Source organism: Jatropha curcas, chromosome 10, assembly GCF_041381405.1.
Source record: "Jatropha curcas cultivar XTBG-Jc1 chromosome 10, XTBG_Jcur_1.0, whole genome shotgun sequence".
Taxonomy (NCBI): domain Eukaryota; kingdom Viridiplantae; phylum Streptophyta; class Magnoliopsida; order Malpighiales; family Euphorbiaceae; genus Jatropha; species Jatropha curcas.
In genome coordinates this window covers 26,675,754-26,701,710 of record NC_143160.1, presented here as the reverse complement: position 1 = coordinate 26,701,710, position 25,957 = coordinate 26,675,754, and the positions used below count along the sequence as shown (strand labels likewise).

The following is a 25,957-nucleotide window of genomic DNA, read 5'->3' as shown; positions in this document are numbered from 1 at the left end:
GTTCCTCTCTTCAGCTCTTCTCTTGAGAAGACCTAAGAGGGATGAACCTTTTTATTTATACCTAGCATCCATCCTTCAGAGAAAAAGATGAAGAGCAATATCTCATCTACTACACTAGCAGAGTCCTCCAAGGTGTCGCGCTAAAATACCCCTGTATTGATAAACTGGCATCTGCTATCCTCACATTGGCGAACAGGTTACGTCATTATTTTCAGTTTCACATTATATTTGTCAGAACTAACCATCGTTTAAAATAGGTTTTTTACCAAGCAGAAACCTCTTAGAGGTTAGTAGAATGGTCCATCAGGTTAAGAGAATTTGACATTAAGTACATACCTCATACCGCCATGAAAGCACAAGTGCATGCTAGTTGACTTTGTAGCTGAGTTCTCCAAGGAACATAAAGTGGGGGAATCAGAAGCCAAAGTAGCAAATCTGAGCAACAATACTTGGCAATTATATATTGATGGGGCCCTAAGAAGTCTGGGAGCTACCGCAGGTATCATATTGCAAGGACCTGGGAAGTTGAGGATACAGCATGCTGTCCGCCTAGACTTTACCACAACCATTAACTATGCTAAATATGAGGGTTTAATCACAGGGTTGAAGCTAGTTCTTGAGGTACAGGCTTCTATGCTCCACATCTTCCTAGATTCACTACTAGTGGTAAACCATATAACAGGTGCAGTCATCACCAAAGAGGCAAACTTAACCAAATACCACTCTTTAGCTCTATCACTCCTGCACAAGCTAGAAGAATAAGGGAGAACCTGAAAAATCTTTCGGATTGATTGGACAGACAATAAAGAAGTAGATGCCATTGCCAAGACCATAGCATGAAAAGAAGAATTACCCAAGGAAGTAATGTTAGAACAATAGAGCCAACCAAGACATGAATAGAGTGAAATTCTCATGTCTCAGCCTAGCAATAATTGGATAAGTTCAATCATTGATTTCATACAGCGTGATTTCCAGCCTGACAATAGATAAGAAGCTATCAAACTCTGCAAAAGCTACCAATTATGCACTCAAAAATGGAGAATTGTACAGTAGGTCAAAAGCACACCCTTGGGCGAAATGCCTAACTGAAGAACAAGGTAACTATATCATAAGGGACTCATGAAGGTGTTTGTGGAGCCCACGAAGGCTCAAACATGATGATAAGGAAGATATTACTTTTAGGTATTACTGGCCGATAATAAAAAAGGATATTCGCCAATATGTCTGCCACTTTCTTACTTGCCAAAAATATAAACGTGTACCTAAAAAACCCTCCTCTGAATTATAATTGTTAGGTTCGGCTTGGCCTTTTGCTTAAGGGGGGGTGGTGATAGACATCCTAAGACCTCTTCCTATAACAACTGGGCAAAGAAAAATTGTAGTGGTAATCATTCATCACTTCTCCAAGTGGGTAGAAGCCGAAGCTCTCAGCACTATAACTTTAACTCGGATCATCAGCTTTTTCAAAAACAATGTGATATTTAGGTACAACATACCCCACAAGATTATTACTGATAATGGCCAATAGTTTGATTCAGGAGCCTTCAGATCTTTTTGTGAAGACTAGCACATCGAACTTCACTTCACCTTGGTAGCTCCTTCCCAAACTTAATGGCCTCACCGATGTTACAAATAGGACTATATTGCAGGGGTTAAAAAAAAGATTAGATGGAGAGAAAGCTAACTAAACATAGGAGCTAAACAATGTACTGTGGGCATACAGAACAACACCTAGACAAGCAACAGGCCAGACCCTCTTCTCCCTCGTATATGGAACCAAAGTAGTAGTTCCAGTAGAAATAGGCATCCCAAGCAAAAGAAAGAATGAATATGAAGAGCTCAGTAGTAAAGAAAGCTTGAAAATCAACCTAGACTTAGTAGAAGAACTTAGAGAAGAGATAGCAATCCGAGTCGAGGCATACAAACAAAGGATGCGAAGATACTTCAAGATATGAGTCCAAAATAGGCAAATTCAAGGAAGGAGATAAGGTATGGAGAAAAGCTGAGATAACCAAAGGTTCAGCAGGTGTAGGCAAGCTAGGGCAGAACTAGGAAGGCCTATATGAAATTACGATGTACCTAGGTTTGAGTACGTACAAACTCAAAAAGATTCATGGAACCAAGCTACTTTAGACATGGAATGCAGACAATTTAAAGAAAGCATATTGTATTTCCATAAAATAAAATGTAAAATAGTTTTAGGATGAAGTAATAAAAAGATATCTCAAGTTTTTCACTTACTATATCATGCCTCAAAAAGATTAAGAAGTCATGGTATATTAAGTTTTTCCTAAAGAATCTTACTTAGAAACTCTTTAGCATTCTTTCACTTATTCTCCTGTCATACACATGAGTTCGGACTTAAGCAGCCTATGAGTTTAGACTTAAGCAGTCTGTAAGTTTCGACCTAAGCATTACACTTAAAAGAAATCCACTAACGTCAAGCTAAGCGATTCAGACAACTCATACTTAGATTGTAACACCCCTTCCTGGTCCACCCGTTGACCCGAATGAACCGAGTCGAGATGCTACAAACTGGTTGACTGTATGGTCTGACATGCTGAAAACATACTGTATATTGAATATAATAACATGCTGGTACTGTTTCCAAAAATAATGTAATTTGTATTTACAAAACATGATACAAGTTTACAAAATGAAATGGGCCCAACTGTGTGCCCTGTACATGCCATAAAAAGAAAAACAAAATGAATTTCTACCCTGAAGACCGAGTCTTCTACAGATGAACTGCAGCAGTTGTACGCGGACTCTCTATGGACCAGTCTCAAAAACCAGCGAGTTAAACAGGTAACTCGCTGAGCAAATAATGCTCAGTGGATATCTCAACAAATAAGAAACAATTAAACACATACATATATAGAAAGAACCATGGAAACATATATGGCACATATAAGCGCACACATTATGATACTTTCATGATATCTTGATTACCTTTTGTACTGTTTATAATCCTGTATAATTCATGAAATGTTATGTCAAGATATCTGAATGGCTCCATAAGGTTATAGTGAAACCGAAGTGATAAGATAAACTGTATGAAACTGGGTAAAACTGTATGCTATAGGCCCCTAACCGGATTCGCCTATGCCAATATTGTTCGTTTTGGTGCCCCTAACCGGATTCGCACCGCACGGTTTAATCATATCCACTCAACGGCCTGTAGCCGGAGTTCCAAACTGTATGGGGCACAGATCTGCTATTCTATGTCGCGACATAGCCTTATCTACATGGTTTCTACCTAACCTCAATGGAGCTTAAGATTAGCATGTCAACAATGTAACACAATAGCACATAAATGGTTTCACAACGTCATCGTTCATCATATTGATTTGATTTCACATCATATGAATGCTTGTATGTTGTTTTAATCCATGTTCTTATGTTGTATTTTTGTTGTAAAATGATTGGGTGCATGCATGTTGAGCAAAGGAATGTGATTGCATAGCAAATGAAAAGCAAAAGAGTGTCAAAGCATCAGTCGCGAGCGCGACATTCCAAGTCGCGAGCGCGAGATGCTTCCCAGAGAGAAGTCGCGAGCGCGTCTTCAAACCTCGCGAGCGCGAGAAGTGCATTTGAGAGTCAGAGGGTTTTCTGGCTCAAGTCGCGACCGCGCAGCACAAGTCGCGAGCGCGGGATGAAGTCGCGAGCGCGCTTGTGTGATTCGCGAGCGCGAGATGCGCACACTGAGAGTCAGAGAGCTTCTGGCCAAAGTCGCGACCGCGCATGTGATCCTCGCGAGCGCGAGTTGTGCAATTGAGAGTCAGAGAGCTACCTGACTCAAGTCGCGAGCGCGCAATGGGAAATCGCGAGCGCGACTTGCTTTCCAGTATGCGCGAGCGCGCGACGTGATTCTGTGCAGTCTGAGTTCTTTTGGCCATAACTCTCAATAGCTAACTCCAAATTGAATGATTCAAAAGCCCATGTAAAGCTAACACAGAAAGGAACAAATAACTCTTCTATGACAATTCCTAATTCCATCATTATATGGGTTCAAAATCAAGATGAAGTTGCTGGTAACATTTCCAGCAAACTCTGTTTCCGCTTCATATATTCATCCCCTGTTTTCACATCATTTCCAGTACTTCCACCCAACAACAAGCAACATATCATCTCATTGGCAACACACCACACAATTTTTCATGCAAAGAACATGGGAAATAATAAGAGATATCAAACCTTGACGTCAAAAGGCTTGACCCCTGTTTTAGCTTCTCTTTTCTGCAACTTTGGAACTTTCTTCTCCTATACACAAGAATTCTCATAACTCATCTCCACTATAACTCAATTAAAGAGTGAATAACATATAACTTCAAGGAATTCTACTTACTTGGAGTGGACTTACTGCGTAACTTGCATGAAAAGTGCAAGGAAATGGAAGGGAAACGTAAGAAGAAAATATGAAAATGGGAAAGTGAGCTGATAAGAACGGGTAGACTCTAGAAGAAATGACTTGGCTGTGAAACATATCTACTTGGTACCTCAAGTGTACAAAGACACAACTTAATACCCACACTGTATGTTTGGCTGCAAACAAGGCCTAAACTTTCCATGCAAATAAGTCCACTTATCAGCCATTCTACCCCAACCAGGTTTGGTTCAACCCGACTCAACTCAAGAGGATGTTACAGTTCTCCCCTTCTAAATAAAAACTTCGTCCCGAAGTTTACCTGTTGTAAACAAATGCGGATATTGTTGTCGCATGGTGTCTTCTGATTCCCAAGTTGCTTCTTCTGTCTTATGATTTCTCCAAAGAACTTTCACCAATGCTATTTTCTTATTCCGCAATTCTTTAATTTCTCTGGCTAGGATCTGAACTGGTTCTTCTTCATAAGTGAGATCCGGCTGAATATCAATCTCTTCCGCTGATAATACATGTGAGGGATCTGATCTGTATCTCCTTAACATTGATACATGAAAGACATTATGAATTCGATCTAAAGTTGGAGGTAATGCTAGGCGATAGGCTAATGGTCCTACGCGTTCAACAATCTCGTATGGACCAATGAACCTAGGACTTAGCTTACCCTTTTGTCCAAACCTTAAGATCTTCTTCCATGGTGAAACCTTCAAAAATACTTTATCCCCAACTGAATACTCAATGTCTTTTCTCTTTAAATCCGCATAGGATTTCTGTCGATCACTTGCTTCCTTCAGCCGTCTTCTAATGATTTCTACTTTTTCTTCTGTGTCTCTTACCAAATCTGGACCCAAAATCTTCTTCTCACTAAGTTCTGTCCAACATACAGGTGTTCTGCATCTTCTACCATACAATGCTTCATAGGGTGCCATCTTGATGCTCGCTTGATAGCTGTTGTTGTAGGCAAACTCCATGAGAGATACATATTTGTCCCAACTGCCTTCAAATTCAATAACACATGATCTCAACATGTCTTCCAGGATTTGAATCACTCTCTCTGATTGCCCATCTGTCTGCGGATGAAATGCAGTGCTGAAATGCAGTTTCGTTCCTAATGCCTCTTGAAGTTTACCCCAGAACTTCGATGTAAACCTTGGATCACGATCAGAGATAATGGATGATGGAACTCCATGTAGTCGCACTATCTCACTAACATAAATTTCTGCTAACTTGTCCAGAGAATAGTCCGTCTTAACTGGTAGGAAATGAGCAGACTTGGTTAATCTGTCCACAATTACCCATACTGCATCATGCTTCCGCTGTGTCTGAGGTAAGCCAGTAACAAAGTCCATCGTGATCTGATCCCATTTCCATGTTGGCACTATTATGGGATGAAGTAACCCGGATGGCAGTTGATGTTCTGCTTTTACTTGTTGACATGTTAAACATCTTGTTACAACATCTCCGATGTCTCTCTTCATGCCCGGCCACCAATAGCCTGTCTTCAAATCTTGATACATCTTGGTACTACCTGGATGCATTGTATATAGACCGTTATGAGCTTCATGCAAAATCTTTTGTCTGATCTCACCTGTCTGTGGTACAATAATTCGATCTGCATAAAACAAAACTCCATTGCTATCCAATCTAAATTTCCCACCATGATCTGCCTGGACTTGTTTAACCCATAGTGCTATTTGTGCATCTTTCTTTTGTGCTTCTGCAACTTCCTGAATCCAAGATGGCTGGACTTGCATCTGTGCTAAAATAACTCCCTGCTGTTGCAACTCCATGCTGATTCTCATTAAGCTCAAAGCATACAAGGATTTCCGGCTAAGGGCATCCGCTACCACATTAGCCTTGCCCGGATGATAATTAATGACATAATCATAATTAGCCAAAATTTGCATCCACTTCCGTTGTCTTGAATTCAAGTCCTTCTGTGTTGGTAAGTACTTTAAACTCTGATGATCTGTGTAAATGTAACACTTTTCACCATACAGATAATGCCGCCATACTTTAAATGCTAGAACAATGGCTGCTAGTTCTAAATCATGGGTTGGATAATTCAATTCATGTGGCTTCAATTGTCTGGATACATAGGCCACCACTTTCCTATCTTGCATGAGCACACATCCTAACCCAGTATGAGAGGCATCACTGTAAATCTCAAAGTCTTTACCTGACACTGGCTGAGTTAACACTGGTGCTTCAGTCAACTTTCTCTTCAAAGTGTCAAAACTCTGCTGACATCTAGCATCCCATTGGAATACAACCTCCTTTTTCAATAGTCTTGTTAAAGGTGATGCAATGATGGAGAATCCTTTTACAAACCTTCTGTAATAACCGGCTAAACCCAGAAAACTGCGCACTTCTGTAACATTTCTGGGTGGTCTCCAATTAACAATAGCTTCAATCTTCTTAGGATCCACTCTGATACCCTCTGATGACACCACATGTCCTAAGAAAGAAACTTCTTCTAGCCAAAACTCACACTTACTGAGCTTAGCATACAGCTGTTTATCTCTCAAAGTCTGAAGTACAATCCGTAAATGCTTATCATGTTCTGCCCTGTCTCTGGAGTAGACCAAAATGTCATCTATAAACACCACCACAAACTGATCCAGGTATGAATGAAATACGCGGTTCATGAGATCCATGAAAACCGCCGGTGCATTTGTGAGACCGAATGGCATTACTAAAAATTCAAAGTGACCATATCGGGTCCTGAATGCAGTCTTGGAGATATCTTCTTCCTTTATCCGCAACTGGTGGTATCCTGATCTGAGGTCGATCTTAGAAAATATACCTGCACCTTTTAACTGATCAAACAAATCGTCGATTCGAGGCAATGGATACTTATTCTTGATTGTCAGCTTATTCAGCTGTCTGTAATCAATGCACAATCTGAATGATCCATCTTTCTTCTTAACAAATAATACCGGTGCTCCCCAAGGTGATACACTGGGTCTGATAAAGCCTTTGTCTAATAACTCCTGCAGCTGAATCTTTAACTCTTTTAACTCTGCTGGTGCCATTCTGTAAGGTGCAATAGATACTGGTGCTGCTCCAGGATAGACATCTATGGTAAACTCCACTTCCCTCCTTGGTGGTAACCCTGGTAACTCATCTGGAAACACATCTGGATAATCACATACTGTTGGTATATCTTCCACTTTCAACCTTTCTTTCTCTATTTGTAACGCACATACCAAGTATGCTTCACAACCCTTCTGAATTAATCTCTTTGCTGCCATGGCTGATATCACATTACTCAAAAACTCTCGCCGCTTCCCGACTACTGTAATCTCTTCCCCTGCTGGTGTAGATAACGTCACCCTTTTCTTTGCACAATCAACTAGAGCATTATGTCTAGATAGCCAATCCATGCCCAGAATAACATCAAATTCTCTAAATGGCAACTCCATAAGATCTCCTGGAAACGCCTTTCCATGAATAACAATTGGACAGTCTTTGATCACTGTATGAGTTGTTACTACATCTCCTAATGGATTGGTAACCAACATACCCTGACCCACATGTGCAACCGCTAACCCTTTAACCCAAGGTTTAGGTACACTAATGTATGAATGAGATGAGCCAGGATCAATCAAAGCATAAACTACATGCTCAAATAAAGAAAACTCACCAACTATAACATCTGGAGCTTCCTCCTCTTCTCTGGCTCGCATAGCATAAACCCTGGCTGGACCCCTAGTATCGGGTCTGTCCACAGTCTCTGATTGCTGTCTCTGCACTCCGGAAGGCTCACCTCTACCTCTACCTGCTATGAACTGGGTAGGAACTCTTGCCTTCTTCGGACAGTCTTTCTTCTGATGGTCTGATGCTCCGCATGTCCAACATTTACCGGTCACCAACCAACAATCTCCACCATGTCATCTACCACAATGCTCACAAGGTGGATACGGATAACCGGCTGACTCTGCACCTCTACCGGTGCCTCTACCAGTGCCTCTGCCTGAACCTCGAATACCACCGGCAGAACTAGCCACAACTGATGCTGCTGGTGCATGAACACCCCTAGCTATGCCTTGGCTAAAAGAAGGTCTAGAACCAGCTGAACTACTAGCACCTCTGAATCTCTTGCTCTCCGGCTGATGTGTACTGGGTGCACTCTGAGTCTGGTCTCTTCTCTGCTGAGACCGCTGGCGTCTAGAACGCTGATTGGCCTGTATTCGCTCTATCTCTTGAGCTGCCTCTACCAAGGCTGAGAATTCTCTGAATCTGGAAGCTACCACTCCCATCTGAATCTCATCATTCAAGCCTTCTTGAAACTTCTTACACCTTTCGGCCTCTGTAGACACTATCTGCTTACCATACCTGCTAAGTCTAGTGAATTCTCTTTCATATTCAGCTACAGACATTCTGTTCTGTCGCAGGTACAAGAATTCCTTTCTTCTCGCATCTAGGTAAGCCTCTGTAATAAATTTCTTTTTAAATTCATCCAAGAAGAATTGCCAAGTACGCTGATCTGCTGTCACTCTCTGTTGTACAGTGGTCCACCATGTATATGCCTCCTCTATCAACAATGAAGTGGCACAAATCAACTTGTCTTCGACTGTACACTGCAATTGTTCTAGGACTCTCGATGTCCCATCTAACCAATACTCTGCAAGCTCTGGGCTATCATCTTTACTAGCTTTAAATTCCTTTGCACCATATTTTCTCAGCTTCTCCAGTGGGGGCTTTCTCTCTCTTTCTACTATTACGGGTGCTTGAGGCATCACTCCTGCAATTTGTCTAAAAGTGTCTGCAAGTTGCTTTAACAGCACCTCTTGACCTGGTGCCATTGAAGCCTCACCCTCCACTGTCCTAGCTTGACCTGGTGCTACACCTTCCACTGGTCTAGCTTGACTTGGTGCTACTGGAGCCTCACCCTCCACTGCTCTGGAGGCGTGTGACTCACTTACTCCTTCTTGAGACATCCTCCTAAAATAATAACAACTGCTTAGTTCATCAGGGTAGTCATGGCATGTACATATACTGACTTATGCATTCAAGCCCGGGGAAATTAAACCTAGGGCTCTGATACCAAAATTTGTAACACCCCTTCCCGGTCCACCCGTTGACCCGAATGAACCGAGTCGAGATGCTACAAACTGGTTGACTGTATGGTCTGACATGCTGAAAACATACTGTATATTGAATATAATAACATGCTGGTACTGTTTCCAAAAATAATGTAATTTGTATTTACAAAACATGATACAAGTTTACAAAATGAAATGGGCCCAACTGTGTGCCCTGTACATGCCATAAAAAGAAAAACAAAATGAATTTCTACCCTGAAGACCGAGTCTTCTACAGATGAACTGCAGCAGTTGTACGCGGACTCTCTATGGACCAGTCTCAAAAACCTGCGAGTTAAACAGGTAACTCGCTGAGCAAATAATGCTCAGTGGATATCTCAACAAATAAGAAACAATTAAACACATACATATATAGAAAGAACCATGGAAACATATATGGCACATATAAGCTCACACATTATGATACTTTCATGATATCTTGATTACCTTTTGTACTGTTTATAATCCTGTATAATTCATGAAATGTTATGTCAAGATATCTGAATGGCTCCATAAGGTTATAGTGAAACCGAAGTGATAAGATAAACTGTATGAAACTGGGTAAAACTGTATGCTATAGGCCCCTAACCGGATTCGCCTATGCCAATATTGTCCGTTTTGGTGCCCCTAACCGGATTCGCACCGCACGGTTTAATCATATCCACTCAACGGCCTATAGCCGGAGTTCCAAACTGTATGGGGCGCAGATCTGCTATTCTATGTCGCGACATAGCCTTATCTACATGGTTTCTACCTAACCTCAATGGAGCTTAAGATTAGCATGTCAACAATGTAACACAATAGCACATAAATGGTTTCACAATGTCATCGTTCATCATATTGATTTGATTTCACATCATATGAATGCTTGTATGTTGTTTTAATCCATGTTCTTATGTTGTATTTTTGTTGTAAAATGATTGGGTGCATGCATGTTGAGCAAAGGAATGTGATTGCATAGCAAATGAAAAGCAAAAGAGTGTCAAAGCATCAGTCGCGAGCGCGACATTCCAAGTCGCGAGCGCGAGATGCTTCCCAGAGAGAAGTCGCGAGCGCGTCTTCAAACCTCGCGAGCGCGAGAAGTGCATTTGAGAGTCAGAGGGTTTTCTGGCTCAAGTCGCGACCGCGCAGCACAAGTCGCGAGTGCGGGATGAAGTCGCGAGCGCGCTTGTGTGATTCGCGAGCGCGAGATGCGCACACTGAGAGTCAGAGAGCTTCTGGCCAAAGTCGCGACCGCGCATGTGATCCTCGCGAGCGCGAGTTGTGCAATTGAGAGTCAGAGAGCTACCTGACTCAAGTCGCGAGCGCGCAATGGGAAATCGCGAGCGCGACTTGCTTTCCAGTATGCGCGAGCGCGCGACGTGATTCTGTGCAGTCTGAGTTCTTTTGGCCATAACTCTCAATAGCTAACTCCAAATTGAATGATTCAAAAGCCCATGTAAAGCTAACACAGAAAGGAACAAATAACTCTTCTATGACAATTCCTAATTCCATCATTATATGGGTTCAAAATCAAGATGAAGTTGCTGGTAACATTTCCAGCAAACTCTGTTTCCGCTTCATATATTCATCCCCTGTTTTCACATCATTTCCAGTACTTCCACCCAACAACAAGCAACATATCATCTCATTGGCAACACACCACACAATTTTTCATGCAAAGAACATGGGAAATAACAAGAGATATCAAACCTTGACGTCAAAAGGCTTGACCCCTGTTTTAGCTTCTCTTTTCTGCAACTTTGGAACTTTCTTCTCCTATACACAAGAATTCTCATAACTCATCTCCACTATAACTCAATTAAAGAGTGAATAACATATAACTTCAAGGAATTCTACTTACTTGGAGTGGACTTACTGCGTAACTTGCATGAAAAGTGCAAGGAAATGGAAGGGAAACGTAAGAAGAAAATATGAAAATGGGAAAGTGAGCTGATAAGAACGGGTAGACTAAAAAAGAACACTTACATTCCAAGTACTAAAAAAGAACAGTACTTCCATTCTTTTTTAAAACAACATCTCTTTAGTGCATTTCATAAAGTTTAACGCAAGCATTTGAAGTAAAATTATGTAAACACTTAGAATCATGAAAAATGGAAGAGTATAGTAACAAAATAAATATGAAATTCCATTAAATAAATCAAAATAAGGATTACAAAAATAGCCATATGCTATTATAAAAAAATCACCTAAAAAGAACTACCTAGCCTCCTCCCCTAAGGGAGCCACAATGTGTGAATCTTGATCCACAGGAGGATCCGTGCCATTGCCCAAAGAGCTTCCAGGGACTATTGTTGACCCATCTCAAAAGAGACTAAGGAGTCTTGAGTAGAGGGTTCTTGGTGTAGTTACAAAGAAGAAGGAGGTTCCTTTAGTGCGGAATCATCACCAACTAGCTCAACTTCTTCCTCCTCACCATTAGGGTATACCTAATAGATCTAAATCCAATCTCCCTCTGGGTTCCAAGCTTTCAGCATAGTCAAAATATTAGCACTAAGGCTAAGGCAAGCTTTGGCTAAAATCCTCTTCCATTGAGCCCTCCTGTCCTTGAAACCCTTTCAGCTTATTTTCCAGCTCTTGATTCTTAGCCTCCAAAACCTTGATCTTTTCAGCTTGAACTTTGCTATCCTCCCAGAGCTTTTCATGCTCGACATTCAGAGCTTCAATCTCTGTCTTATGTCGAGTCTCTTGCTCCTTCATGGTAGAATCCAAACTTTTCAAAGCTTCCTCTAACTCCACTTTCTTTACCTCCAGCTTGGTATATCCACCCTTTAATTTCTTTATACAAGCATGGTTGATGTTGTTAGCATTTATGGCCTGAAAAGAAAAGTTATAACATGTCAGTTTGTGAAGGAAATAGAAGCAAAAGGCTCAAGCGATAAGGATACCTGAAATAGGCATCAGTTGACAAGAACCCTAACTCCCAAGTCATCTAAACATTCATATTAGTTCTGGTCCACATTGAAGATGAAGCACCTAGACATTTCGTGACTAGGAAAATCTCTTTGAAGACTGTAGCTTGGTTTGTATTTTCTCATAAAATATGCCTGGGCATCCGAAGTCTGCCAGGACTAAGAGGAAGAGGAAGCGAAACTAGAATTAGTACCTCTCGAGGTCTCTTTCTGCTAAGCCCAGTAGCCAGGTTTAGGGGAGTAGTTTGGGTGTGCTCAATTGGGGTGAAATCTGAGTTCGTTACCCGCAGCGGATTCTGGAGGATCTAAAATTACCAAGGCTGTCCCTTTTGCCGAGCCCTCCCCTTCAGCTTGTTTTTTTATGGCCTCGGTTATCTTTGACATCTAGAAGACATCACCTTTTTAGGAGCCATCTCTACATAAAAAAGTAATGTCAGTACAAAGTAATAACACTTATGCAATAGCAACAAAGCTTATCAGATGGAGAGGGGTCTAGTCTCATGGGTCCGCTAGGAGAGTAAACCTGATAATCCTCGACAATTACTTGCTTAAGGTTCACTGATCTCAATCCACTAGCTTTAATTAGCTCCCCACACTGTTGATCTTCAGGGGTAGGCGAAGCAGGGAGATGAAGCATAGGGCCATTGGACCATTGGTTCGGTACCTCAAACCCACCTAGATGTCGAACGATAAAGTACTTCTGTTTTCAGTTCTTCAGAGAGGAAACATTGGACTTCATTTACTCAGTCATATAAATGATAAAGTTCCCACACCCCCAAGCTATAAGAGTTGTCCTATCGTGTCGAGCTAGCTCCACTATACCACATAAGAGCCTCAAGCCATTAGGATGGAGCTAATAGATAGTAATGTCATAATCATTGAAAAAAAGACTTCAAAGGCTTGGATAAGGGTAGCCGAACTCCAAATCAAACATCTTCTTCACATAACATAATAGACTTGCTATCTAGAGGTTCGTTTATCCTCATATACTTAGAGGGGTGAATTAACTTATATTCTAGTGTGATACTATACATAAAGCGTATTCAAGGAGCTCGCCTTCATCAATGTCAGAAAGAACATCGACAATCCTAATATTCTCTTTTCTACTTCTCACTTCGCCCACTCCGGACTCAATAAGCTCGGCATTCTCATCCTCGGGCTGATCTACCAGAACTCAGATGTCCTCATCGCTAGACGAACCCATGACCCCGACAAAAACAGATGAAAAACAAAGCAAAAATTATAAAACTTACTGAAACAAAGCAAGCTAGAGAGAGAAAGGTAACACTTCTAGAGAGAGACAGTCTGGAAATTAGAAATGAGCAAGTGAGTAAAATGAAAGGAAGGAGGAGCTATATATGGGGAGGTGGGACATTGAATAGTCACTCCCATTTAATGAAGTGTCTCTTGAAGTTCCCGAGGAAAATGAATCGTCACCTCATTCCTGCAAGAGCCATTTTCATTTAAAGCAAGAGGCTCGGATAAAGAGCTCTATACTAGGGAAAATACATATATATATTATAATATAAAAATAATGATATATTTATTTGTATATATACAACATATTGTTTGAAAAATCACATGTCAATATCCTCTTTTGGACATAAATGATAAATAATTAAGGGAGACTACTGGTAATACACAATAATAAAATATACAAAAATAACATATAAACATGTATACATAATAGGAAATTCCTAAACAAACTCTAATTATCAAAGATAACATAGGATTCTCAATATCATTATCCTACTGTAATCATTCTCTTCCTTTTATATATATCCCCAGTTAGTTCTAGAAAGGGGCTAATTCTGAATTTTCTTAATCCTTGATTCCATACAATTAATAAGAATATGGGATAGATGAATTTTTTTTATTCATTGGGAGACTAACAATCATGTACAAAGAATATAATAGACTACACAACACGAGATACTTCTATTTACTTAATAAATTTGTGATAACTCACATCAATAAAAAGATAAACCAGATTAGAATTGGCAAAAAATATATCTATTTATAATTTCACTAATATTAAAATTATTATAATTCAATAGTAAATTTTACCTATATTTTTCTAATATTTTTCTAAATTAATATTAATATCACTTCTTTACTCACTAAATTGGTGATAACTCACATAAGTGAAAAAATCAATTAGATTGCACTTCACAAAAAATTTATTTATTTATATTTTCACTAATCTTAAAATTAATATAATTTAACAGTAAATTTTACCAAGTTTAACAATATTTTACTAAATTAATATGAATATCACTTCTATTTGATGTCAGTGCAACAAAATTTTAGCTACTTCCAATAAAAAATTTAATAGAAAATTTTGATATAAAGTCAAATTAAATAAGGATATATTAGAAAATTAACAAGTCAATTATATCCAAAGTGCAAATTATTTATACTATTTCTGTTTCGTTAATTTTGACACTTTTTGACTTTTTCTTATTCCATTTATATGACACTTTTAGAAAATCGAGATAGTATTAATTATTTTATTACAACTTTACTTTTATCAGCATATTTGTATTAAACTTTATCTCTCTTAATTATGTAAATTAATAAGAGGGTAATTTAATCATACCTTTTTAGAATTGAGATGATTCGTAATTTTTTTAATTCTTATGATAAGTCAAAAAGTGTCCAAATTAATGGAAACTGAGCTAGTAAAAAGTATTCTCGTCGTTCTGTTAAATTTGACAGTTTTTAACTCTTTTTGTTCATTTTAGATTGCACTTTTAGAAAACCAAAGTAGCATTAACTATTTTATTTCAATTTTACTCTAGCTAAATATCTGCAGTAAATTTTATCTCAATTAAATGAGCATAAATTAAAGGATAATTTAGCCAATTAACCTTATTCTTTTTCTAGAACTAAGATGATCTAATCATTTTCTTAATTCTTATAAGAAGTCAAGTGTCAAATTTAACGAAAATGAGGAGTAAACATTATAATAAAATTACATTTTATTAAGATAATATATTAGTATTTCATTTTGTAGATGATTCTCCATTCTTTTTCAAATCTTTTGTTGTCGAGGGTATCAAAGGTAAGGGTTTTTAAGAGAGTGTGAGGAATCATCAGAGCAGTCTGTTAATTTTCGAAAATCAGGAATCCTTTTTAGTCCAAATGTGTCTCATTCTCTAAGGTTTAGTATCTCAAATATTTTAGAAATTCATAAACCTATAGGAGGAGGTAAGTATATGGGTTTGCCTTCCATCATAAGGAAAAATAAGAAGCAAGTTTTTTCATTTTTAAAAAGATATTCTTTGGAAAAGGGTTAATAATTGGAATAATAAACTTTTACTTAGAGCATGCAAAGAAATTCTTTTAAAATCTGTAGCCCAAGTTTTGTCTACCTATGCTATGAGTGTGTTTTCACTCCCTCTTAGTATTTATGATTATGAATTTCCATTGGTGGGGGAGCAAAAGGGAAGGGGAGAGGAAACTTTATTGGTTGTCTTGGGATCATATGTGTCATAGTAAGAAGGATGGAGGGATGAGTTTCAAAGATATTCATTCTTTTAACATTTCTATACTAGCTAAGTAAGGGTAGTATTTATTGAATGGCACTAACACTTTGTTATATCATATTTACAAAGCTAAATATTATACCAATGGAGATTTCTTATCATCTGAATTGTGTTCTAGCCATTGTTTCACTAGGAAGAGTGTTTGGTTAGCTAATGATGTTTTGAAATGTGGTATTCGTTGGTGAGTTGGGAATGGGGATAAGATTTTGATAGTACAGATCCATGGATTACAAGAGATGATTGTTTCATAGTTGATGATGGATTGGGTTTTATAAGTCCAAATATGAGGGTTAATAAGCTAATGGTTGATGGGAGAAGGGAGTGGAATACTAATAAGACAATAGAGTTTTTCTCTCTACGAGATATTAGAAGTATTTTAAGCATTTCTTTAAGTTATAGAAATTTGAAGGATAGACTTATCTGACATTTTGATAAGAAAAGCAATTTTACTATAAATCATGTTAGTATCTTTGCCAAAGAGTCTTAGATAGGAATGAAAATGCTTTACATGAAGTTCTTGTCTTTGGTTGTTGGATATTCCTCAAAAGGTAAAAAATTTCTTATGGAATATTTTTAAAAATATTTTACTAATAAAAGCACATTTGTTTGACAAAGGGTTGATATGCTGTGTTGCTTTTGTCATGAGGTTGAAGATACTGATTATGTCTTGTTGAGGTGTAATAAGGTTAAAGAGTTATGGGAGGCTTGTGGTTTGTGGTAAATAACTAAGGTATTTCTTTCAAAGATTATTTTTTTGCAAGTTCTTAATTCTCAAAATAATGGTAAAAGCAACTGAGATGACAGTCCTAGCATGGAAGATGTGATTTTACCGTAATCAAATGATTTGAATCATAATTTGCTCTCAACAATTGAGTTGTGTTTCTCAATCTCTTTTAGTATACATGACTGGCATACAAAAAAAGGTATAAGAGACGCACATGGTCCTTTGCACAGTTCACAAGTTAGAAGACCATCTTTTCATCATATAGTGTCAACACAATACCAACTAATGGCGATTTTTCCTCATCTATCATTATCAGGCTATGCTGCCATTACATAAAATTCTGAAGGAACTTTTCTTTAAGGCTATTTCTAGTCGTTAAAATACTTTCTGAATCTTCTATCTTGAATCACTTGCATTACGATCAACTTTGACTTGGATTGAACTTAATCTTCAAGGGGCAAGTTGTGTTTTCACAGATTCACAAATCCTTGTTTATGCTTTATGCTTTACTGATCAGGATGACTCTTATTTCGGTTTAATTGTTGATGATTGTAAGCTTGTTTTAAGTCGTAGGATGGACATTTCAGTTAGATGGATAATGAGACAAAGAAATGTAGGGGTGCATTCTTTAACAAGAACAACCTATTTTCATGCTAGTTTTCAATTTTGGGAGAGTATTGCCTCATGTTTGTACTCTCTTTATGATTTTGGATAATGATATTTTGTATCGTTCAAAGAATACTTACACGCATATGAGTGATAGAACTTGCTCTTAAATACCAAATATAGGACACGATTAAAATAACACACAGAATGAGTAAATCTTCAAAATGATTAGCTAGATAAATTATGTTCTTTCATACATAGATCGATTATCCATTAATTTGCATAAATCTCTCAATTGTGTATTGAATAAACCTACCATGAATTTTTTATTTAATAAATATATAAATAAAATTAAAATATCAACTTTTAATATTTCAAGAAAACTTTATTCAATCAAATGTTTAATTATAAATCGATTAATTTCAAAAATAATTCAATATGAATGATTTAATTTTAATGGCTATTAACATGAGATTATATTAGAAAAAAAATTATAATTTAATTATATTAGTCAAATTAGGATAAAAATTATGAAGCGGTGAGAATATAAATCTAATCTATTTTTGGTTTTGGGACTAAGGAATAGAATTATAGATGGGCCTATCGAACGTTCACTTTACGATTAGTTAAAACTTGATCGTTAATTAAAATTAGGAAAAACAGAAAGACAAGGAAGTGATTTACTGTTTTTGGATGATCCGATGCTAATGATATGATAAAAAAAGAAAACAAAAGAAAGACGCGTAAAAAAAAAAAAAAAAAAAAAAATTGGAAGAGAAAGAGCTGGTCAGCACACTCATCCGATGTTTCTCAGCGCCAGCAGCCCTATAATAACACCACCAACAGCAGCCCTTTTTTTTTTCTTTTTCTTTTTTTAAATATAATATTCAAACTCATAAATAAATGAAGACCAATTCATAATCTACTCTACAAATTTCCTTTCCTTCTTTTCTTTTATCCATTTCTTTATTTCCACTTCTTTCAGATCCATTATCTCTCTCACACCTTTTTCTCTTTCCTTTTGTAGCGCATACAAAGGTACGGATATTCATTACTTCATGTTGTTGTTCTTGAATCTTTGTTTTGTAATATTTCATTAGATTGTGTTCTTGGAATTTTGGGTGGTGGGTTGATTTTCATTCCATAGATGAGCTTTGTTTCTGTTTCTCGTTTCTTTCATGGAAAAAAAAAATGTGTTCTTTAATTCAGAAATTCATGGATGGAATGGATGACAGCTTTCTGTAATTTTTTTGTTCCCTTAAAACTGAACAAAAGATTCTTCTTTTTTATTTTTTATTTTTTATTTTTGGGTTTGATGAGAAACTAGCATAGAAGTGGGCCTGATCTGATCTGGGAAACTTCTTATTTTTTATTTTGTCTTGGATTAGATAATGATTGGTTATATGTTTATGCAAGCATTGTACTCTTTTGAATTATCAGGCTTCTAAATTTGGATTGTTGTTTTTCTTTTGAAGAATTTAGTCATTTTGTGAAATTGATTTTGTCAGTGTACTTGATGACATTACTGGGTGAAGAAAAGGCCCTGAAGAAATCTTAGGGAATTTTGACTGTTTCATGGGCAACACATGCCGTGGATCTTTCAAAGGGAAACTTTATCAGGGCATCAATCAGCCCGAGGAACAATCTGCTGCTTCCCATTCCAAGCGCAATCCGTCCTCTGAACACTCTAGTTCTGAGCATTTACCCTCTAGTTTCGCTCCTGGACAAGAATTCCCCAAGGAAAACCCCAAAAAGGATAGTAATTTACCTCTCATTAGCCCCAATAAGAAAGATTTAATAATGAGGCGCAGTGCTGATAACCAGTCTTATTATGTTTTGGGTCATAAAACTGCAAACATTCGTGATCTTTACACTTTAGGCCGTAAATTAGGACAAGGACAATTTGGGACTACTTATTTATGCACTGAGAATTCTACAGGGATTGAGTATGCTTGTAAGTCTATATCCAAGAGGAAATTAATTTCCAAAGAAGATGTTGAGGATGTTCGAAGGGAGATTCAAATAATGCACCATTTGGCAGGTCATAAGAATATTGTTACCATTAAGGGTGCTTATGAAGATCCATTATATGTTCATATTGTTATGGAGCTTTGCTCTGGGGGAGAGTTGTTTGATAGAATCATCCAGAGAGGTCATTATAGTGAGAGGAAAGCAGCTGAGTTGACGAAAATTATTGTGGGGGTCGTTGAGGCATGTCATTCACTTGGGGTTATGCATAGAGATCTAAAGCCTGAGAATTTCTTGTTGGTGAACAAGGATGATGACTTCTCTCTCAAAGCCATTGATTTTGGACTGTCTGTATTCTTCAAACCAGGTACAAAAAATTGTTATATGCCTTTTATTTGATGTACTAGCAAACCTATATGCCAAAACTTCATTTTACTATCATGTTTGTTGCTGATTAAAAACTCTTTCCTATTGTACTAACCGCGCCTTATATTTTATGGCTGAATATGTTCTTTATTGGCATGTATAAATTTATTTATCTGGTTCTCTGCCTATCTACAAGGTGTCATAAAAAGAGTGGCATATTTATATGATAGTCAGTTCTCATTGACAGTTGATATCCTTTTATTGAGATTTAGGAATGGGTAGCATCTTTGACTTTTTAAAGTACCCTGTTAAGTTTTATATCTGATTTGCTACTTCAGGTCAAATTTTCACTGATGTGGTTGGGAGCCCATATTACGTTGCTCCTGAGGTACTCCTGAAGCATTATGGGCCAGAAGCAGATGTATGGACAGCTGGAGTCATATTGTACATATTGCTAAGTGGAGTGCCACCGTTTTGGGCAGGTAGGTGTCGTCTATTATGCTACCGTAACAGGCAAATCTTAATTCTTTTGGCTATCTACTGAACATTTCTGTTTCGGGGTTCAGAAACACAGCAAGGAATATTCGATGCTGTACTGAAGGGATATATTGACTTTGAGTCAGATCCTTGGCCCCTAATATCAGATAGTGCCAAAGATCTCATCCGGGGGATGCTTTGCTCTCGACCTTCAGAACGCTTGACTGCACATGAAGTGTTATGTATGTTGACCTTCTGATTGTTTGTTAAGTCTTATTATTGATATTTTGGCCATTTAATGTAGATATTATGAAACTGCTTGATTGACTTGATGCTTATTTCTGGGTTATTGTTTCTTTTCACATACTAGTTTGCAGTATGTTTGTGTTTAGGATGCATGATGCATTGGCCTGCTACTGCATTACTGCTGCTGTTATACTTATAAAACTCAGGAAGCCCTGTTCTGTTTATTCATGCAACGAGTTTCAAACAATTAAAGTAACACATGTACTGAACAATTGGTCTTGCTGAAATAAATTCGTCTTTTTGTTATTGCTCTTTAATAGACTGCTTATTTTCAACTCACTGCCTATTTAAAGTAGCAAAGGAATTGTAGTTGTTGATACAATTCGTTCTGAAAAATTCTACAAATTTTTGGAAGTTGGATCCTGAACCATCATGCTTATGTTGGAGTCTGGCATATAAATTAACAAAGTTTTCTGCCTTCTGCATTACTTTATGTTTTGACTGAATTCAAAATCACCTGTTTGTTTTGTTAGGCCATCCTTGGATTTGTGAAAGTGGAGTTGCTCCGGATAGAGCACTTGACCCGGCTGTACTTTCTCGCCTTAAGCAATTCTCCGCTATGAATAAATTGAAGAAGATGGCTTTACGGGTAAGTGCATGTTATTTGGGTGCATTGACATGAATATTTTGGACATTTTCATTGCCAAGTGACGCACTTGATGAAGAATACAGCGGTTATCAAATAATTAACAGATTTGTGAGTGTAGTTGTGTTCTTTTTCCATGAGAAGCCTTTGATTATTTTCTTCCGACTCTTTTGGTATTGAACTCAGTTACTCAATTACACCTACCATGCAGTTCAGAATTTTAGCTGTGAAGGATACTGATCATTGATATTGAAATTTAGTTGTTCCAACTGATGCAAATACTTTGACCTTCTGAGAGTTTTAACACTTGCCTGTTTCCTGTAATCAGGTAATAGCTGAAAGCCTTTCTGAGGAGGAGATTGCTGGTCTGCGAGAAATGTTCAAGGCTATGGATACTGATAACAGTGGTGCAATCACATTTGATGAACTAAAAGCTGGTTTGAGAAGATATGGCTCTACCTTGAAAGACATAGAGATACGCGATCTTATGGATGCGGTAAGGTTTTTTTGCAAAGAAGATATTGTTTATCCGATGTTTGGGGGGGGAGGGGGTTGTTGTGCGTCGACATGGTGGAACTAGAAGTTTTAATGCAATTTAAATCAAACTCATGGTATGTGCATGTGTTTATTTATGATCAATGAGTGCTAAAAAAGGGTTAAATGCATAAATTTACCCTGTACTTTGCATAAAAAACCGCTAGCACCTTTAACACTTATTTTAACCTGTTGACAACTTTAACTTATAAAATGTACTTATTAAACATTTTAACTTTCAAAATTATTCTATTGAATACTCTTGTAAAATTGGATCGATTAAACACTTATTAGATAATTGAAAATTGTGAAAATTATAACCGCACATCAAATTAATATTTTGCATATAAAAGCCAAAAACACCAAAATGTTGTTACTATTATTGCTAGTGGAGGTTACTAAAATTTGCAACTTCAAGAGCATAATAGATCTCCAACAATGTTTGGGGTGTCACAGGGTTTTTTTAGAGGGTGAATTTTTACATTTGGCCATCGAAAAAATGAGTCTAAATTTTTCAATAACAAAATAGTATCATTTAGAGTTTGAAAAGCTATCATTTTTGGAAATACATGGCCCAAAATAGAGGCTCAATACATAAATCTACTCCTGTACTTTTTATGAAACAACTTGTGGCACTCTTGACTTTCACTTTGACTTATTAAACACTTTAACTTATAAAAATTGCACCTATTGAACACTTCAACTTATAAAATTAGATCGATTAAACACTTATTGGACAGTTGAAAAATGTGACATATTATTGTTTCAAAAGTTGTATTAACCACATATCAAGTCAATATTTTGCATATGAAAGCCAAAAACTTCAAACATTTGTTGTTTATAGCGTGAAGATGTGTGAGATTATTACAAAAAAAGAAGTTAAGGGTGCCATAAGGTCGATTTTAAACTTCGGGGTGCCACAAGGTTTTTTGTTAAACTTCAGGAGTTAAATTATGTATTCAGCCCAAAATAAAAAAAGAAAGAAAGGAAAAGACCATGTATTAAAAAAAAAAAAAAGGTCCCACATAAATTGAAGTAGTCTACTAGCTTGAGTCTTTGAATTCTTTTTTGATCTATCATGTCAAATTCATGTTGGTATTCTCTGCATGTAGTTCACTACAATTGTGAATGTCAACTTCAATGGTTTGATGTTAGCAATACTGCTTAAATTCTAGTGTAATATGGTGCCCACGAGTTTGAGAGAGGGAATGTTTTATTAAAATCTGAAGATGGTAAACATAAAATTTGAACCTAACAAATGCAAAATAAACAAAAATCAGCTTCTTTTTATTTACCTACAAAACCATTGTATGAAAAAAATATAAATTTGTGGGGAGGGTCAATGATCATAATAATATTTTGTTAGTAATTTTTAGATAAGAAGTGGTCGATACTCATATCTCATTATGTTGTATAGATTAATTAATTAATGCGACAGCTTGAAAATAGAGGAAAGCCAGAACGGAAAAATAATATTTTTCAAGAGAAAAAAAGTTTTTATTAATAGGGGGAAAAAATGAATGGATACGAAACCATAGTTCTGCCTCTCTGCGTACTCCATTTTGCTTGGTTTATATTGTCATGACATTTCTTTTTATCCATTTCCGTTTTGTCTTTGCAACACAACTGTTGATATGGAAAACCTTTTTGTTCTTCTCAAACCAGTACATGGGCTATTTGGATTTTTTTAAAATTTTTTTTGCCCTGATTTTGTTTTGTTCTTTGAAGCAACAGTATCAACGATCTATGTGATTATTGTGATTGATAATATCATTATTGGTACGATACAAAATAGTTTATTAATTAATCAACTCATTATGTTCAATCAACTGAGCTATATTTTGTAAATTTCAGGCTGATGTGGACAACAGTGGGACTATTGACTATGGGGAATTTATAGCTGCAACAGTGCATCTTAACAAATTAGAACGAGAGGAGCACCTTGTTGCGGCATTCAGATACTTTGATAAGGATGGAAGTGGTTATATCACCATGGATGAGCTTCAGCAAGCTTGTGCAGAGCATAACATGACTGATGTTTTGCTTGAAGATATAATCAGAGAAGTTGACCAAGACAATGTAAGTCACCTAAATATGTTTATGCACTTTCACTTGTAATAATTTATTGCATTACATGTGTATTTGTAAATTTGACTTCCCTTATAAATAAATTTGTGCCTTTGGGTATCAGAAGGGGATTCCAAAAGGTTACAGCGGAATGATGCTCAGTGTAGAGCATTTTTGTTGGTTGGCATATGTTCAACATATAACCGATGTCTTTCATCAATGCAATTTTTTAACCATGTGCTCATAAGTTTTTTCCTGCTAAAATCACCTCAGAATTTAAATTTGTATCCATGCTGTTTATGTTGTCCAGAAAAAAAAAAAGTAAAAAAAGAAAAAAAAGGAACATGGGAGTTCTAAAGGTTGGCTTTCTTTTGATTTCTATAATCGAATACTGTAATTTGTGAAACTTCTAAGGGAAAAAGCAATTAGCTTTTGCTGTAATATTATAGTTGCACTAGTGGGCATCTTGTTTGCTTTTCATTTCAGTAATTAAGCTTTTACTTCTTATTTTGTTTATTTGGTATGAACTTCATATTATATTGTGAATATTTTCTTTCAGGATGGAAGGATTGATTATGGTGAATTTGTTGCCATGATGCAAAAAGGCAATTTTGGAGTTGGTAGACGAACTATGCGAAATAGTCTGAATATGAGCATGAGAGATGCACCTGGTGCTCAATAATTTGAAATTACACGTCATGTACAGGTATTTTTCAGCTTTTTGACTTGTTGATTACCACCTTTTCGCAGTTCCTTAGTTGGTGAACCTTCTCCAAGGACGACTTTTAGGATGCATGCATTTTATAATTGTAGCAGAGGTTTAAAAGAAATACAGATACTTAAAAATTGTGTTTATAAATCAAATTGTCTAGAGTATTCCTAGGTCTGTCAACAGTGAAAAGTCTAATGATTCAACTTATGTTTCTAAATATGAGCATTTAGCAAGTGAAGCATTACCAAATAAATCTTCAGTTAATTTTGCACAAATGACTTGTCCATTGTTTGGTATAAATGAATCTGAAGTATATAATTCTTTAGTAGATGATACCATTTGATTTAGTTATGTTGAGTTCTATAATAATGAATTTATGATGGTATCCATTTTTATTCTTACCAAATATGGAAATTCATTTATACCAAACAGTGCATTCAAGAATTGCTATCGGGATTTAGTACTGAAACTATAATTATATTTATTAAACTTCTTCAGATAGCTTTCTAGATTATAACTTGAAGCATTAAAATTAATCATAGTTACAGAATTATGGAGACAAAAGATTCATGTAGCAGACTCTAGTTCGTTGTTGCTTATTTTATGCTTTGTTCTATTTATTAATATATCAAATGATTTTGAATTCTCCTTCAAAAATTTCTTCTCTACAAAAGGTAATTCAAAAATTTTTCTGACATGTACTTATCTTTGCATTGATATTAATATATGATCAGAGCAGACATTGGAAACAAAGGATTCATATTACCAATCCCAACTGGTTTGAGATTAAAGCTTAGTTGTAGCAGTTGTTGTTATCGTTGGTTACATATCTACCATCCGATTCTAATTATATGACATCCACTTGCATTCCTAAATTCTGACTTAAGATTCTGGAACTTACTGCATCAGAACCGTCAATCTCTGTGCATAAAGTGGTGATAAATTAATCCTGATTTCTGAAATTTATTTCATTAGCAGGCTATACAGCAAAGGCAGATGAGGAGGGTGAACTGTGATGAGCCCTGAACAGTGATTTTGTTCCCTTCCTAGCTAACGCACAAGATTTGATTTTCGATGTGAATGTGATCAAGCATTTATTCAGATATGCATATTTTTATATTCTGCTGTATGACTGAGGAAATATCATTCTAAGCTTTGTAAACTTTTCAAGTGTGAGTTGTTCCAGCTGTTCCTAGTTGCCATTTTTCTTTTTAAAATTTTTCCTGTGCTTTTGCTTTGAGGTTTTCTTCCTTTTTGATTTTTGGAGCCCAAAGGATCTTTCTAGTTCATTCTTGGTAAACATATATAGAAATAAGATGTGAAAAGCCCTGACTAGGTTTGGGTCTGCTTGTGTTTATAATGTAGGAATGTTGGGTGATGAATTATAAACAGCAAGCTTGTAAAATGAACTAGACATTAAAAATCTTTGGTGGATCTGTTTAAACTTTAAATGCTAAGATGTTAGGGTTCACATTTGAGTTCAATATCTCTCTTTTCTAATGTGCCTTGAGAAGAAGAAAGTATGTGTGTCTTGTTTAACCAAAGTAAAAATTTACAAAAAGGATTCTCATTGCCACAACCAAATTTCAATTTTTGTTCCCTTAATGGCCCTCATGTCATGCCTTACAGTGGTAGTAATCATTTAATTAGGCTTTTTCCCCACTTTTGGGGAAAATCCATTTT

At 36.7% G+C, this 25,957-nt stretch overlaps 1 protein-coding gene across 2 annotated transcripts; it reads left to right on the top strand.

The window, feature by feature from the left end:
- Window positions 1–18,036: 18,036 nt before the first annotated feature.
- CPK26 (calcium-dependent protein kinase 26) lies at window positions 18,037–25,491 on the top strand. 2 transcript variants are annotated; one of them, XM_020679402.3, is made up of 9 exons: window positions 18,037–18,296; window positions 18,767–19,593; window positions 19,931–20,074; window positions 20,159–20,311; window positions 20,849–20,964; window positions 21,290–21,457; window positions 23,350–23,574; window positions 24,122–24,268; window positions 25,250–25,491. In XM_020679402.3, the coding sequence occupies exons 2-8, from the start codon at window positions 18,834–18,836 to the stop codon at window positions 24,242–24,244; spliced, it is 1,689 nt and encodes a 562-aa protein (XP_020535061.1). In that variant the 5' UTR covers window positions 18,037–18,296; window positions 18,767–18,833; the 3' UTR covers window positions 24,245–24,268; window positions 25,250–25,491. The 2 variants fall into 2 exon arrangements, with proteins under 2 accessions (XP_020535061.1, XP_089571861.1); XM_089715735.1 differs by lacking the exons at window positions 18,037–18,296; window positions 18,767–19,593; window positions 19,931–20,074 and having other exon boundaries at window positions 20,141–20,311; window positions 25,253–25,491.
- The last annotated feature ends 466 nt before the right edge of the window (window positions 25,492–25,957 follow it).